A 16,999-nucleotide genomic window follows, 5' to 3' on the forward strand; every position below is an offset into this window, starting at 1 on the left:
AAACATTGCACCCGTGATGATATTTGCTTTAGATAGAAGTTACCTGAGTTACTTGGAAACTTTTAACTACGATGTTGGGCTGCCAATTTGCCAAAAAGGTGGCACATTAGTTTGGTTATTCTTAGCCCGTGTACTTCTTGATTTTAGCCAATTAGCTAAAAAATACTATTTCTAGTCTGGCATTAGATAGTTGCTCACATTTTTCTTTTATAGCTAAATCTAGTACAGTCAGTTGCTGACGCATCAAGTCAAAAATCGCGAGTGACTGATTTTTTGCCTTGTAGGTAACACTCTTAGTTGGTTAGATGACTCAGATCAAGAATTTTCTTTAGGTTCATTTTATGTTGTTCTTGAATCTTGTGGCATCCAAACCATTTGAAGTTGTTGCTCAGGGGCTTGATCTTGGTTCATCCCCCTTATCTAAAGGTTTAGGCTTCTTCTAGGCTCATAGGATATTGGTCTTATAATCCCAAAGGGGGTTTAGGTTGTAGGTCCCTAGCAAATATCAAATTTGGGTTATGGGGATTCATAAATTCAAAATTGAGTAGTCCTTTACAGTGATGTCCACTCATAGAAGTCCCCATGTTATCGACTTCATCCAAATACTCTACTCATCAAAGGTTTGAATATATTAGTTTTATCTTCACTAAACTAATTAGCAAATTCACCTCCCTTTTTAGAAGTCAAGCCAATTTATCCATTTGGTTCCCATTTCAGTTGAAATACCCAAGTCCCCTCAATTACCTATTATGATACTCTCATCTCTTTTATTCACTATTGCTTTGTAAGTCCTTGACTATGATGAAGTCCTATACATTACTGATGTAGAAGACGTAGATGATATCGATGAAGGCTTTGATTGCAAATATGTAGACAATGATGATGGTGAAGACCTGAATGATGATGATAAAATCAGCTCCTTGGAAGACAATGAAGAAGTTTTCAACATAAAAGACAATTTACCTGATAATGAGGAGGAATTTTGTCAGCAGAAGCCTAATTTTGTAATTAAATCCATTCTCATGGAAATGGATTTGTTGTTTATATCTGGATTAATATCAGAATTTGTTTGATAGGACCCATATATTTTCTTACAAATCCAATCGATGCATAACTCAATTAATGTTCATGGTTAGTAGTTTTTGGGTATGACCAGGTGAATTGTCATATTGTGCATCTATATGAGATTTTAGGTTGGGATTTGCATTCCAAGCAGCAGCGGAGCTATAGCGTAGATGATTTGTATGATTTGGACTGGAGATATAGGCACACTTCCGAGGTTACAAAAAGTGCTAGGAGGGCTAGGCGTTGGCTCGGCGTCTAGACCCTAGGCGTCTAGGCGGAAGCCTAGGAGGGGACTAGGCGTTTTCTTACTTTTTAGTTTTTACAATTACTGATAGTAAATGCCAATGTTATAGAAAGTTCAGGCGCTAGACTGACATCTAGACATATTTCTTAAGTGGTGCTGGAGGAGGTTTTGCTGAAGGTTGAGAGAGATAGAGGAGGTGCTCATAATTGGAGTTTGGAGGACGTAGAGGTTGCAATGGAGGAAAGCATGATTAATCTCTAAAGGGTGCAGTACATGTAGGTAGAACATGCTCTCCTAAGCGCTTCCAAAACCTAGGTGCGCAATCTAGGTACTGCCTAGATACTAGGCACTGGATAGGTGGCCAAGGTACCGCTTAGGTCTATGCCTAGGCAGGTTAGGTGGAGGCTTTTAAAAACTTTACACACTTCCATGAAGGAGAAATGAAAGAGGAAAAAATGCTCGGCAGATAGGGAGGATGAGGAAAGAGAGACATACATTTAGGTCCAATATTTGGGCTTATGTTATATTTAATGGAATGTTCTCAGTTCTTGGATTTTTCTAATTAGAGAGACTTAAAACCAATGAGTATCACATTGTGAGGAATTTATATCCAATTATTAGCTTGTAAGGAACTAATATCTAAATATTATATTTGTGACTCACATTTATTCAAAAAACCATTTTCAAGCTGATGTTCCTCATTAGGAACATGCATCCCAGATCGGGAATGCAGCTCTTTTTTTTTCAATAGTGTCTTCGATAGACAATTTTTATGTGTCATGTGTTTTGGGTAGAAAACAGTTGATGAAGAGTAAGTTGTTGGAGCTGAGACTGTTGTAGGGGCTCCTCTCCTGGTCGGCAGATGTTTTTGGTGGATTCCCACCTGCAAATCACGTTATAACTTAGAAGGCACTGAGGCTTGACGTCTTGATGACCTTCCGATGCTTAACAATGACTTGAGGAAGAAGATGGAAATAAAATCAAATTGAGAATGAAATTAGACTTGGGTTTACCCTACCATTCTGACCTCTTTTATACTAACTTGGGAGGGTAGATTGGGGAGAGAGGGAAGTCCATGTAGCGTCATCTCGTTGGTCCAAGTGAGCAATAGGGAAGCCTCCTTTGTAACCGAGTTGTCCATGTTTCCCTTTGGTACGGGGCGAGGTAGTTAGGATGGCAGGAGGAGAAAAATCTTGATGATTTCGTTTGCGCCCTTACCTGAGTTAGTTAGGATTCACTACCTCATGTTAAGGGAGTGTTGATCTTACCTTGCTGTTGAGGACAGGGTGCCAATCATGGCTCGGGCTTCGACATTTGATCTGGCTCTTGGCGAGCTGGTAGTGACCGATCACAAGTAACAGACGGGCAGCCATGCTGCTCAAGGGGATGCCTAGTTAGTCAGTCTATTGCCATTGCCGACCTTCCGATCAGACACATATCATACTCTTATTGGTTGTTTCTCAAAGTTCATTTTATGGCATAGCACCATGCTAGTTCTTGTTGGCCATTGAATTGTTGAATGCAGTAGACTTTACTTTCACAAGTGGTATATTTGCTGGCCATTGACTTTTTGTAGACTTGTCGGATATTTTGTTTGTCAATTGTTATTCCTTCTTCCTATGATGTATTTGCTGTCTGTGAGATTGTTCCTCTTTCCTCCCATCACGTTTTCTTTCTGAAAATCAACAAAATATTTACAATGTCATTAAGCAAGCATGGTTGTTGTAGGTGGTTGCTTCTGTTTATTCTGGTAAATATTATGACGAGGAAGGTGGCTAGCAATGGATCTTATGGAAATGGTGTACATAATGATCTAGAAGCTACTATCTCTAGGGATGACCGGTCAGTGAAGCAGTTCAAACCTGGGGATATTGCTTGGATAAAAACTCGTAACTGTTGGTGGCCTGGTCAGGTATATTGCATATTTATGACACCTTATTACTGTGATACACATTGCTTCCTTAGATGGAAAATTGTCTTTCTTTATAATCCATTCATCGTAAAGCCTGTACGTGTAAGTTTATCGACTGTCACCAAAATAGTCCTCTTTCCACTATAAAACGCACAATTAAGTTTTCTTTCTTTCTAACAGTTTTCTGTGGTCTCTTTGCAGCAGTCACCAGGATCACATCAATATTACGTCTTCACATTGTGTGTGATTCTTGCACGTAGTTGATTTTAGGTGATCTATCATCTAGGATCAATGAATAACTTGACCTATCTAACATAAATATAGTTCTTACTCAGCAAAATACAAGGTTATTGTAGCTTGCCTTCGTAGCAAATGTTAAAATACTAAATTGGTAGTTCTGGCGCATACTACTCTTTCCTAACAGTCAGAGGATAATTACACTGTATAATAATGAGAGATTCTTGTTGACACCCCCACTAATAAACCATGAACCACGAATGTGGGATGTAAGAGATATGACTATTAGATTGAAAATGTATCTGTTTCTTTTTTTTCTTTTCCCCCCTTTATTTGACCTCTACATATTACTATACAGGGAAAGAAGAGGCAAAAATCATATCCTTACTAGGGTTAGGTCCCCTTGGAGACTGGTTTGGATCATACACCTACTTATTTGCACGGGCCTCATCCCAACATACATAATGAAGAACGTTTCAGATTGTTACTCCATCGTCGCCAATAGAGAGCCTCATGGTTTTCTTCTAGAATCAAGTTTCTTTCTTGTATGAAGAATTGTGAGCATTAAATTAGTTCAATTTATTCATCCAACAAAAAGGGCTAAATATTTGAATTCTCCACTCAGAAAACCTATATCAAATTGGCATAGATATGGGGACTTCTTGTTTCCTAAACTTGAAAGTGATGTTGCAATTGATTTGGAGAGCATTCAAAATTCCAGCTCTCTTTCATGAAACTCGCTGATTTCAATAGACCTGCTTAATCTTTTCATTGAGAATACATCATCCTTTGATCCACATATATTCATATGCTTCTAATTATTTTTTTCTCCCCATAACTTTTATGTTACATTGGAGAGAAAATATCAAGATTAGATCCATCATTAATATAGAACAAGTCTTTTTGATTTAAAGATGGAAATGACATGAAAAACAGCTTGGTTAGGGGACTCAATTAGTATTGAAAGTCAGGTGTAATGTCCTCAAAAGAAGTAATTTATTTTGTAAACTAAAATAGCTTTAATCAACATTTTCAGAAAACATAATGATACTTTATAGGCTATTGGGTTCACATGACAACAAGGGTTGTACCTGCAGTTGCATACAAGTGGGATACTCTGGTCAGTTATAACTTTCACTGCAACTGTTAAATGCAGTTGCAGAATGGTCTCTGATTGCAGTCGACAACTTATGCAGATCTGGGAAAAAGGTGCAATTGCGGCCTTTTTAAGTTGCAAATGAGGTCTAAATTATAACTGCAATTGCAATCAACCTCTAACACAAGTTGAAAGAACCTGATACATCAAAACCAAGACATATGACAACAATTGTAAATTGCAAAATTTTGAAGTTGAGCCAAGCAACGACAACTGAATGTGACAGAAATTCTAACAAATGTGATTACATATAACTCCTTAAATGGTATATGATATGTTTCTTGGTCACTCAAATATTAAATTATTCTGAGACAAATAACTTTTACAGCGATATCACATGTAGATACCACCTAGGTAAGATGATGCAGCCATGTATATTTGCATCTATGATATACAGATACAGACATGAGTATCGTGTTCCAACATGAGTACAAGATGCTGAAACACCAAAATTGTTCCAAATACAGACTTGCTTTCATGGCTATATATGCACATTTCTTCTCAATATATGTATAGTTATTTAAAGAGGCTCATATAATATGAATTAGCTGTTATTCCAAGAACCCACTTTTAGAAAAATGATCCAGAAAACAATTGGGTTTTTTTCTTGGTTAAAAAGGTGCTTACATGCTTCATCATTTACATAATTTATGGTGAATATATGTATGTGTCAGAAACGCGAATGTTTTTTGTTGGAAAGTGTCTTGGAGATAATATCACTATTTAAACTATATATTTTATTGTAAATTTGCATTCACATGAATGTACATATGGAGTCTATTTATAGATGACAGTTGGGACGAGGCTTGATAGTTGTGGTAATGATCACAGCATGGGAGGACCAGTTATGTTCCCATTCTTTAGTTTAATTCAGAAGCACCTTTGTTGTGTTTAGGTTGTTCATGAGGGAAGTGTAAGCTCCAGACCGAAGAAAAGAGTAAAAAATGGAGTTCTGGTTCGTATGTATGGATGTTACGAGTAGTAAGTTGCTGAACCACTTCTTTTTATTGCGTGTTCGAGTATTATTCTATCTCATAATAATTTGTTAACAGTTTAATCTTTTATACAGCTTGTACGTTGACCCGGTAAAAAACAATACTGAGTTTGAGAATGTAAGTTCAATGAAACACCTCGCTACATGCTTTATTCGCACTTGCATGCTTTTTGTCAACTTAATGCTACTTTTCTTTACAGATGCTGAAGCAAGAAAATCTTAGTAGAAGAGAAGCATTTCAAAAGTCTGTGGATAAGGTACTACTAGTCTTTTCATAGTAGAGGTTCTTTGAGTGCTGAAGCTTACATTTTCTTGAATGAGTATAGGAACTTTCTCGCCTGAGATCTGGAATGTATAAGAGAAAAGCCTCCGAATCAAGAGGTTAAGATACGTACTTTCAAGGAAATTATGCTCATTACCTTATATCATAGTGCATGTTATCTAGTATGAAATCATGAATATGTTTCTATTTGGCATATTTTTATTGCTTTAGTTAATTATATATTGTGTATTAAATTTCATAAACTAAATGGAGCTTGATTGCGGCTTTGCAGTTCATGAATTTAATGATTGATCTGCACTGATTTACTACTTATTTTGCAGACACTGCAACAGTGGATGACAAAAAAACAAATAAACGGAAGCAAGACAAGATGCAGGGAATGGAAAAAGGAGATAGCTCTTCCAAGGTGACTGCAACTTGTATTTTTAGTCGCAATTTTATTTCCATGGTTTTAGTTTTTTCCCCCCCTAATTTTCAATCTTCCTCTGTGTAATTGTTCTTGGTGTATTTTTCGAAAGACTATGATGAAATTTAGGGGGTTTTGCTCAAGACTTCCATAAACTTTTTTTTATTAGAGAAAAACATTGACAACCTTTTCTCATACCATGTTTGTCGGCAGCTAGAATAAGTTGCTGCATGGACATTTTCTGGAAAAATTTGCTCTTATTTCCTTCATATATATATATATATATATGAGAAATATGGGTATGTTTGGTACCAAGCACAAATTTGGTGCTTGGTAGTGATGTGTCACATCCTCATCCACTCATTACCCGAATGTGGTCCCATATTTGAATGAGTGGAGGGAGATGTGACACATCACTACCAAGCATAACTTTTTATGTTTGGTACCAAGCATACCCATATTTCTCTCTCTCTCTCTCTCTATATATATATAACCCTAACGTACTTTTTTTCGAATGAAAATAAGGCAGACTGCCATATCATGTATAAATAATAATAATAAAAAGTTTATACAAAAGATATCTGATTGTGATTTGTCCCGAGACTCCGAATTAGAGGGATTAAGCCAAATCACCAAAAGATGTCTCCATGAAGAGATCAAGACAAAACATCTAGCAAAAACAAAACAAAACATGGTATAACCACTCTACATCAAAATCCCTAGGATCTGGATCTGGAAGACAAAAGGAAAACTGCTAACAGAGAGGCCACTACACTTGAGGACCTAGAAGTCCATTGCTGTCTGCACTAGATTCCGCAATATCAGGGAGCCCCGAGCTAAATATGAGCTTGTTCAACTTACTAGTTTTCTTGGAAGAAGAGGCACCTGTCCAGAGAAGAAGAAAGTAAACCGCCTTGTTGATGATATGCTGAGGTAAGGAAGACTGATTAGAGAAGATGAAGTCATTCCTAGCTTTCCAAATGACCCAACAGACCGTGGGAAAACTACAGCCCCATAGTAGACGAACTGATGCGTGGATGGACTTGTCTGAACAGATAGAGAAACAGTGGTTGATGCTCGATGGGAGAGAAACAATACCAATTTTAGATAGCCATGGGACCCAGATCTTCTTTGAGAAATTGCATGAGAGGAAAAGGTGGTCGTGAGACTCATGGTAGTCACAGAAGGAGCAGGTTGGGTCTGCCAGCCAGCCCTGAGCTGCTAATCTGTCTTTAGTTTTCAATCTGTTTAGACTGAGAAGCCAACTAAACAACTGAACTTTGCTAGGCAGCAGCTTATTCCATACAACAACATTATATGGGTAGTGGTGACCTCTATCCATGATGAATCTGTACATGGATCTAACAGTGAAAGACTTGCAAGCTGAAAGTTGCCACGAAGGTATGTCAGCAGATGAAGAAGGAGCTAGATTGGAGTCATGGAGGAATTGGTAGAGAGCTTGCACTTGGCTTCTGTCGATATCAGAAGTTGGTCGCCTAAGGATTGGTCTCCACGACCATCTTCCTCCTAAACATCTCCCTTGGGACACTGCTGGAATGAATTTGGAGAAGGCCAGGAGATATGCCTTGGGGAATAAGCTAGCAAGGGAATTGTCTCCTAGCCATTTGTCTTCCCAGAAGAGAATCCTAGAACCTTTACCTAGTGCCCATTTGATAGATCCAGAGAAAAATTGGTAGCAGGAGGTGACGTCTTTCCAGAATCTAGAGCTATGACACCCGTGAGAGGGGTTGTGCAGGTTGGATTGATAGATAGACTGGAGGACTTTGCCTACATGGTTGTTGTTGTCAAGGAAATTCCAAAGCCATTTAGTCAGGAGGGAGATGTTGAATAAGTGAAGGTTGGAACCCCCAAGACCCCCGCAGGCTTTTGGAGTACAAACTATATCCCATCTGACAGGGTGGATGGATTTGGAGTTAGCGTTGGCACTACCCCAAAGGAAGTCACATCTGATTTTGTCAATCTTCTTGATGAGCCAACAAGGGAGTTTGAAGAAGGACATGTAGTAAAGGGGGATGGAGGACAGATTTGAGAAGAACCAGTCTTCCCCCAATGGAGAGCTGTTTACTTTTCCATATAGAAAGCTTATGGTGGAGATTGTCAAGTAGAGGTTGCTAGTCAGCCCTAGAGAGGGATCCTCTTTTCATGGGAAGGCCAAGGTACTTGAAAGGAGGTGATGCAAAGGCACAATTGAGGATGTTGGCTAGGAGGGGCCTCTTGGTAGCTGATTTACCACTATAGAACATGTTAGATTTGGAGTAGTTGATGGATAGACCAGAGGTAATTTCAAAGAGATATAAGATAGATTTGAGATTACTAATGTCTGAGGGATTGGCGTTGCAAAAAACAATTGTGTCATCTGCAAACTGCAAGGACTTGATGTCATTGAGCATACCCTTCAAATGGAGTTCAGAGAGATCCCCATGATCACAACTGTTATGAAGCATCCTGCACAGGACATCAGCCACGAGAAGGAATAACATAGGGGAGAGGGGGTCTCCTTGTTTGAGACCCCTATGACAGGAGAAAGGGTTGGTTGGAGACCCGTTAACCAGGACAGACGAGGAAGAAGATATCAGGATGGAGGAGATCCAAGAACACCATTTGGGCCCAAAGCCTCTAGAATGAAGGATGGACATGAGGAAATCCCAGCTAACACAATCAAAGCTTTGTGAAAGTCTAGCTTGATGATACAGGCCTTGATCTTTTTGGAAAAGCACTGGTTAATCAACTCATGACCCAGAATGATGGAGTCAATAGGAGATTTAGCATGCTGAAAAGCAGATTGAGTAGGGTGGATTAATGACGGGAGAAAAAGGCCGAGTCTGTTGGCCAACACTTTGGTGAAAATTTTTAGGAGGCCGTTTAGGAGACTAATGGGTCTGAAGTCTGAAGCATGAGTGGAGGATAAGTTTTTGGGAATGAGGGATATGAATGAGCGGTTAATGTGGTGTAGATGAGTGGAGGCTGAGTAGAGGTGGTTGAAAAAAGCTAGGATGTCTGGTTTGAGAGTTTCCCAGAAGGTTTGGTAGAAGAGGATGGAGAAGCCATCTGGACCAGGGGCTTTGTCTGGGTGAAGGCCAAAGACTGCAGCTCTGATTTCAGATTCTGAGAAGGGGATGTCTAAAGAGTGTAGGTGGGTGTTAGGCTGAGGGTATAAATGGCTCCAATCTAACTGGAGAGAGGAGATGCGTTTATCTTTGAATAGGTCTGAGAAGAAATGGAAGAAGGCATGTTTTTTCTCTTCCTCAGAGAGGACAAGGGAGTTGTTAAAGGTGATATGAGGAATGAAGTTTTTTCTTCTGTGATCAGAGGCTATTTTGTGGAAGGAGGTATTGGAGTCACCCTCTCGCAGCCACTGGATTCTAGATCTTTGTTTCCAGTAGGTTTCATCTTGCTTGGCTAGAGAGGAGAGATTATTTCTGAGGGCTATTCTAAGATTGATTTCAGAGGAATGGAGTAGTCTGCTTTCTTCCAAGATGTTGAGGGAAAGGATGGTGTTAAGATAGGTGGACTTGTTGGAGTTGCTGGAGCCAAAAATATCTTTCCTCCATCTCTTGATTCTTTTTTTGAGGATTTTGAGTTTTAGGTGAAAGGACTGAATGGGGTTACCTTTACAGGATAAGTTATTCCAGCAAGAGGAAACAAAAGCTGAGAATGTTGGATGAGAGAGCCAGGTCTTCTCCATCCTGAAAGGGGGTTTGGGGGGGAGACAAGTAGTATCTAAGATGAGGAAGTCGTGGTCTGAACATGAGGTAGGGTGACAGTACTGCACGGAGGAAGGGAATTTGGTTTCAAAGTCTGAGGATATGAGGAATCTGTCTAGTCTGGCTAGGATAGGGGAGGATCTCATGTTGGATCAGGTATATTTCTTACCATTGAGGGGGAGGTCAATGAAAAGCAGAGAGTTGATGAGTTGGTGGAAGTTGTTAATATCTGAGAGGGAGGCAGATCTGCCACTTCTCTCATCCGCTGAAAGGGTGACATTAAAGTCTCCAAATAGGGCCCAAGGGAGGGGGAACATGAGTTTAATTCTATGAAGCTCCCACCAACAGACCTCTCTGCCTGCTTAGTCTTAGTCTGTAGGGGCATAGATGGAGGTTGCAATGAATTTCCAATTAAGCGCTCTATGACATACTTTGTGGATTGCTATATGTGTATAAGAATATTGGACCTTTATTCAAGTCACTAAGGTCACGAATTTCCAATCAGCAGCGATTTCTAACTGTTCATAATATTTTTCCACAATTTTGAAAGATCATGGTAGTTCTCCTGTAAAATTAAGTTTAAAAAAAATTATATGATAGTTTTGTGCAAAACCCTCCAAAATTCTTGGTTTTTTAAATTTCCTTTGTTCTGTTTCACATGCTTCTTCTAATCGTTAATGCATATCATCGTTCTTTTCAGACCATGACCGGTGCACCTGGAGATGACGCCTTGAATCTCAGCGAAAGAAGGACACGAGTGATGCAGAGTCTTGGCCTTCTTGCTCCATCAGGGTCACCTTATCGTAGAAATGGATTCGCTCTACAATCTCCACTTAAGTAACTATGTTCTATTTGCTCAAACAAAATTCAAGGGCACATTGTCGTTATAGAGTTTGCTCTGAAAGAGATCTGGGGCTCGGATATTGTTTTCTTTTCTTTTTCTGAGAGCCCTCAGGGAAGTAATTACATGGTACTCCGAGCACCGGAAGCTAATTTAGCTGCATAGAGGTCACTAAAATGCTTAGGAAACTAATTTACAATTTATAGTTGTTTTTAAGTAATAACACTTGATAGTAGGATTCTTGCCATTCTCTCACCTTTTGGTAATTTTGAATGAGAACTGTCAGTAGATGGCATATGTCAATGGTTAATCATAAGTTTTCTATTTATTTATTTATTTTCCCCTTTGAATTACTGTCTAAGTTAACTTTTGCCACTCCACGTATCAAATTTTCTAGTGAGATGTTATTTCCTAGCATCAAGCATATTAATTTTAGCTGAATACCATATGGATGCACAACGTGCGTCAAATGGTGATACGAACAATTTTCGATCAATACTGCAAACCCTTGTAGATCTTTTCAAGGATAAATAACAATGTCGAATTCTTTATCCTTTAAAAGGCCAAAAACGGAGCTCCTTTGGCCCGCCCATCTCTTAGAGAGGCGAAAGACAGAAAAGGAGATCATCGCCCTAACGCATCAAGATTCCTCCTGGTAAAGAAAGAATCCACAGATAGAATGATATTTGAATAATCCAGTATAAAACGAGAAGGAAAAGGAGTAACATTTAACAAACCAGACCAAAGTACAGAATTTAATGATAATGATAAATTAACCCAAAATATTAACTGATGACTCAGGCTGGTCTTGTTCAAGCCAGTAGTCACACCTGTAAACAGTCTGTATTACATCAGCTTTTAGAATGGCAGCAATCTACCAACAGACAGCATTCATATATACATGAATGCAAACCTTATCAAGAAAGCTGTTTTCTCTTAAATAAACAAAGGACAAGAGAATTAATTCAATTGAAGAGTTCATGTTAGAAACCAAAACTATATGACATCAAAAGAACTTGAAATCTCATGACGATCAAAAATCTTCTGAAGCCTGACACCATCCAGCAGAACTTGGTCATTAGTATTTCCCACCTGCTGTTAGAGAACACTCAAAATAAATCTATGAACTCCAAAATTATAAATATTAAAGTAATGCCAACCATTGTTCACATATTATATATCAAAAGCAATTTCCACTTACTGAATTCTCATTCTATGCAATTCAAAAAATAAAACTGGTTAGAAAAGGTAAATTCCACAAAATCCCCCATGAACTTTGGGGGTTTTTGCATAAAATCTGTCTGACCTTTATAAATTAGAGAAAACTCCCTGAATTTGTCTCACTTGAGGATCACGACTGACAACAGTTATTTTAAGCTTGTCATGTGCCACTCACATGATAACTGAAATTTACACCTATCTACTAAATACAAGTTACACATTAAGCTTTTCAGGTAAGTGTCGGTAAAAAAAGTCAAAATACTACTTTAGAATTTTTACTCTCTTTAATGCCATTTTACGAGAATTTCCAAGTCGCTTTCAATGATTTATGAATTTAAAGGTGAAGGTGATTTTGTTTGAAAGCCCCCAAAAGGGTTTCGTGAAATTTACCAGAAGAAATTGATGATTCATACCAGGCTTCATCTGAGTACATATACTAGACTTTTCCAATGTGAGCTTCCACCAAGGAAGAACTAAGGTCTTCTCTAGATTGGGATCTACGGCTCTGAAGTGTCTGACCACGGAGACCATTTCCAAACTGCATCTGACCCAAGCTTCCAGAAGAAAAACTGTGCACAAAACCTAAGGGGTTTAAGGAAGACTCCGTGAGCTGAATGTTGCTGCCTCCCATGCCAAACGAATGCTGAATAGAGTCAGAAATCGTAGGACTGAGTGGTGTCTTAACTCTTCCGTCCCCTACAAAAGAAAACCGAAAGAGAAGAAAATTGTGTTGAATGTTGCTTTTATATCACTCTATCGAAATAAAATTCTGTATTAGAAGAATCGAGCAGAGAGAAAAAGAACTTTGATGTTCACACTGTGTATTTGTGATAAAATTTTAACCATATACATAGTGAACCTGAACTAAGTGAATAAGAGAGTAGCTAGTTTACAAAGAAGCTTTAATGAGCAACCAGAGGGCAGTTGATATACGGACAAACAAAACCAATGCTCTCCAACCAATAGAGAACGCTGGCTGATGAACTGATTAGAGCTGATTTGGAGCCAAACTTTCAAGGTTTTTGAGTAGGTTAGTGTTAAATGCAGAGTAAGTTATTTGGTTTTATAGGGAAACAGAGAAATAGCCAAGGCTTGAGGTCTATTCAATAATAAAGGGTAATGACTGAAGGAGTACCATTCATATAAAGTGATAAATTGGTGACAGAACAATTGATGATAACTCCATGTGTTTATGAGGAAATTTAACAATATTTAAAGTGTGAACTAAGATTAAGTGAATAAGACAGCAGCTAGTTTGCAGAGAGCTTTAATGGTCAACCCGAGATCACTAGCTGCACAAACAAACAGAACTGATGCTCTCCAACAACAGAAAAGACTGGTTAATGAACTGAGTAGTAGAGTCTATCTTTGAAGGTTTTTGAAAAGGGAGTGTAATGCCAAGTAGACTGTAATTTGATTTTGTGGGGAAACTGAGATAATCAAACATTTTAATCTAGCCAGGGCTTGAAGTATCTATTAAATCAACGGGTTTAAGAGCGTACGCGTACCATTCCTACAAAATGAAAAATCTCTTACGGTTGTGCTCATCAACTGTTGGAAAGAACAATGCAAATAAAGATACTGAAGGGCCTTGTCCACCCTTTACCAGTAAAACTACCTTCCGTGGCTAATTCTGCTCAGACTAACATGTATATATCATTAGAATTTAGGGTGTACTCCCCTTATAAGATGCTCCCTTTCCATTCTTTTCCTCCTCTCACAACTTGCTCTCCTCAGAGATCAATGAAGGACCAATTCAGATAAAGGAAAAAACTTGAAAAGCCAACAATAAAGAGTTTAATTATTGTCAATAGGCAGACTTATTATGGACATGGATTGTTGAGATTCAGTTGTAACATAGATGTGATAGAAAATAAAATAAAAATCTAGGCACAGGAAACAGTTTGAGAGCATATACTAAATAGAAAATTGGTAAGGCTAAATTGGTATCTCATGAAAACAAGCTTACTTGTAGGGCTCCACCTCTGGAAGTTTAAAATGGAAGGGCTTGCACTGTTATGCCTAAAGAGAGGAAGATATGATCTTTTGTAAATTTTGGAAGTCCAGTTGAAAGCATATGATATTGCACAACAGAGAAGTATAACCGACATCAAAAGCAACACAAGAAGTACAGCAGTATTTGTGCTTGCATGCAATATGCTATAGTCGGGAAACTCTATTTTTCTTGAGAATGCCTGTCCAGCCTCAAGTAAAGCAACCCCCAAAGTCCAAGTGGTGCTACCCGATCCAATAAAAACTTGGCTATCCGTCATATGCAACCCATCTCTTAACAGTGATACGATATATGGTGCTCTAAAGCAGTACTGTTCTATGAAGGGTTGTGGAACAACACTATGCTCTGCAACTTGCCATGATTTTTCACAAAATTCACGACCCACCTTTAGAACATCATCAAGGGTAGCATCAGGAGTCAAGTTGAAAAATCGATACACCACAAAAAACCCTGACATGGCATAGAACTGCCCACGTGGTAGAGGTAAGTTCTCAGCAAGGGCACAAGGTTTTAGTTCACAGTCAATTCCAGAACCGAGGTTCGACCATTCAGACAGATTGACTGTTGCTTTTGCAAGTGTACTACAATCTTCCCAATGAGGGGTACCAATCAAATCAATAGGCATACCATGTCTTCCATTGCTTGAAGCTCGGCCTCCAACTAGAGGACTTCCATCTTGGTTTGATGTACCACACTGCGAACATATATATTCTTCTCTATACCCTGTCTGCAGACATGGATGTTTAAGCTCAACTTTTCCATTACTTGAGCTGCCTGTTCCTCGTCTAAGAAGATGAACCACTGATTTATCAAATGCATCATTTAGGCCATATCCTGAAAGAGAATATGCACTCAGATGATGGTTGACCATGCCTATGCTCAAATTTATACCTGTCTCATCATTTATAGGATTTTCCGTCTCGAATGTCACTTGCAATGAGGAACCGCCCATATCTAGTGCGCCATATGTTTCTTTAGCTGGTGAAGAACTTAACATACCCATATGATAGTTGAGAGCTATCCATCCATAATAAGCTTCCTCCATTCCTGTAATAACCTTAACCCAATTTCTCTGACACAAAAAGGATGACTTCTTTAGAATAGACCATGCCTTCTCCATAAGCCACTCCGAATCAGAATTTGGTAGCCTACGAACACCAGCTGTAGCATATAGAAAGAGAGACGTATGCTTGTGAGCATGCTTTGGTATTTGCTTTTCTGCCCACTGCAGAAGTGGCTTTACAGCAGCCTTCAAGCCAGATTCATTATGTACTAGTTTGCTAAAACCAGGCTCTGTTTCCATCCGTTGATAGGCACGGCCCTTGTGTCCAGTAGACTTCTTCTCAGGACCTTCAGGTAAAGATCTTAAAACAAAGGGTAAACTCCTATAGTCTACACTCTGAACAATTGACCACTCATAAACATAAACTCTAGTGCCAGTACTTCCACAGTCAAGAATCACAAAATACTCTGACGCTCTATGTGACAAAGAATCATTGTAATACCTTGAGGATACATAAATCAAAATAAATAATAGGAGAAAGGCGATAAGACCTATCAAGCCTGATCGTATCCATTTCTTCCATGAGGGTGGAGTTGATAAGGATTTCTCCTTGGAAAAGCTTGATGCACCACCATCTCTTTGTAAAACATGAAAAGCTTTGTTATGAAGGCCCTTATTGAACTCAAGGTCAAAACCATCTTCCCGTAGCTCTGATTTAGCAGATCTTGAGAAATCTTGCAGAGAGGCAGAAAGTCGCATTTCTTTCCAGGGCAACTGAGGCAGAGCTATAACAATAGCCTGCTTGGGAAATAATTAACCTCTACCATTCTGTGAATGAAATATCACAAACATTTTTTTAGCAGAAACAAGTTGCTTGATTGCTTCTGTATCACATTTTTTCACTGAGTCTTGCCTTTGCTAAAAGAAATTCCCAATGCAAAAACCAGGAACCTGGATGATTGCATCTGTTAAAATGCCAAATATGCAAACAAGATAGGTGAATTTTTCATTCCCTTATCATCCATTAGTACGGCAGACAATTTCACAGCTGACCAGACTGGAACTGAATTCTGCAAATACTGTAAACAGTAATAAGTAACATGCCCAGTCAATTTGTCAACAATTCAATATCATTGCCAAAAACCTGAATGCCACATGTTGCAATTACAAGTAAATTTCCAGCCACAGTATAAGTCACAAATAAGCTAAAGACCAAAGTTTCATTTTGCCATCAAAGAAAAATATTTTATAATTTCCATTAATGACTTCGAGTGAATAAATGTTAATATTATTATATGATCTGAAGTGGTATTGTTAACTGATAGATGTATATATCAAACTTTTGTTTGTTATTTCCATATTTTTTGAAGAAATTCAAGTTTTGTGTTTGTTGTGGGGTTTAACTGAAGGAGACTTAGATTTTATGTCTTTGATCAAATATTAGCTGCATCTTTCACATGTACTTTTTATACATATTTCTTTGAAATATATGAAAAGTTCAGTGTGTTCGAGAATTTTCATCCTGAGATCCCATCCTCATTCTGGAAGGAAACAAAAAAAGATTAAAAAGGAACAATATTTTTTTAGTCCCGGTCCTCAACATGGATCAATATTCTTTCAATTGCCTCAATTACAATGAGATTTATCATCTTTCAAATCTGAATAAACCAGGGGGACAGCAGCTCTCTTGAATCTGAATGAACTAAGATATTACCTAATTTCCAGAATACTTATAATTCCCAAAGAATCTCACCCGGGGATCAAGAGCAAACAAGATGAGCAACATTCTTTGTGACCACAATTTTATAAAGAGAAACTAAACCAATTTATTATGCATTGAGACTGACTTACAAACACCTAACCCAATCCTAATTTTTCACAGAAAATGTCAAAAATCC

The 16,999-nt window shown here is 38.4% G+C and overlaps 2 protein-coding genes across 6 annotated transcripts in view; one reads left to right on the forward strand and one right to left on the reverse strand.

The window, feature by feature from the left end:
* LOC109822407 overlaps positions 1 to 11,110 on the forward strand; it is a 24,310-nt gene extending 13,200 nt beyond the window's left edge. The window contains exons 2-8 of the mRNA XM_020388604.1: positions 3,038 to 3,221; positions 5,510 to 5,595; positions 5,684 to 5,726; positions 5,809 to 5,865; positions 5,935 to 5,989; positions 6,212 to 6,297; positions 10,723 to 11,110. Of these exons, the coding sequence (XP_020244193.1) occupies positions 3,069 to 3,221; positions 5,510 to 5,595; positions 5,684 to 5,726; positions 5,809 to 5,865; positions 5,935 to 5,989; positions 6,212 to 6,297; positions 10,723 to 10,863 (621 nt within the window). The 5' untranslated portion in view covers positions 3,038 to 3,068 and the 3' untranslated portion in view covers positions 10,864 to 11,110. The remainder of the gene's footprint in view (positions 1 to 3,037; positions 3,222 to 5,509; positions 5,596 to 5,683; positions 5,727 to 5,808; positions 5,866 to 5,934; positions 5,990 to 6,211; positions 6,298 to 10,722) is intronic.
* Positions 11,611 to 16,999, reverse strand: part of LOC109851231 (probable apyrase 7) — a 20,386-nt gene continuing 14,997 nt past the window's right edge. The window contains exons 3-5 of one of the 5 annotated variants that reach the window (XM_020421268.1): positions 14,054 to 16,171; positions 12,498 to 12,780; positions 11,611 to 11,958 (exon numbers count right to left, since the gene is read on the reverse strand). In XM_020421268.1, the coding sequence (XP_020276857.1) occupies positions 12,521 to 12,780; positions 14,054 to 15,860 (2,067 nt within the window). In that variant the 5' untranslated portion in view covers positions 15,861 to 16,171 and the 3' untranslated portion in view covers positions 11,611 to 11,958; positions 12,498 to 12,520. Of the gene's footprint in view, positions 11,959 to 12,474; positions 12,781 to 14,053; positions 16,181 to 16,999 lie in introns of all 5 variants that reach the window. The other 4 variants (XM_020421270.1, XM_020421267.1, XM_020421271.1 and 1 more) reach the window with 4 other exon arrangements.

The sequence above is a fragment of the Asparagus officinalis genome, chromosome 8 (assembly GCF_001876935.1).
Source record: "Asparagus officinalis chromosome 8, Aspof.V1, whole genome shotgun sequence".
Lineage (NCBI taxonomy): Eukaryota > Viridiplantae > Streptophyta > Magnoliopsida > Asparagales > Asparagaceae > Asparagus > Asparagus officinalis.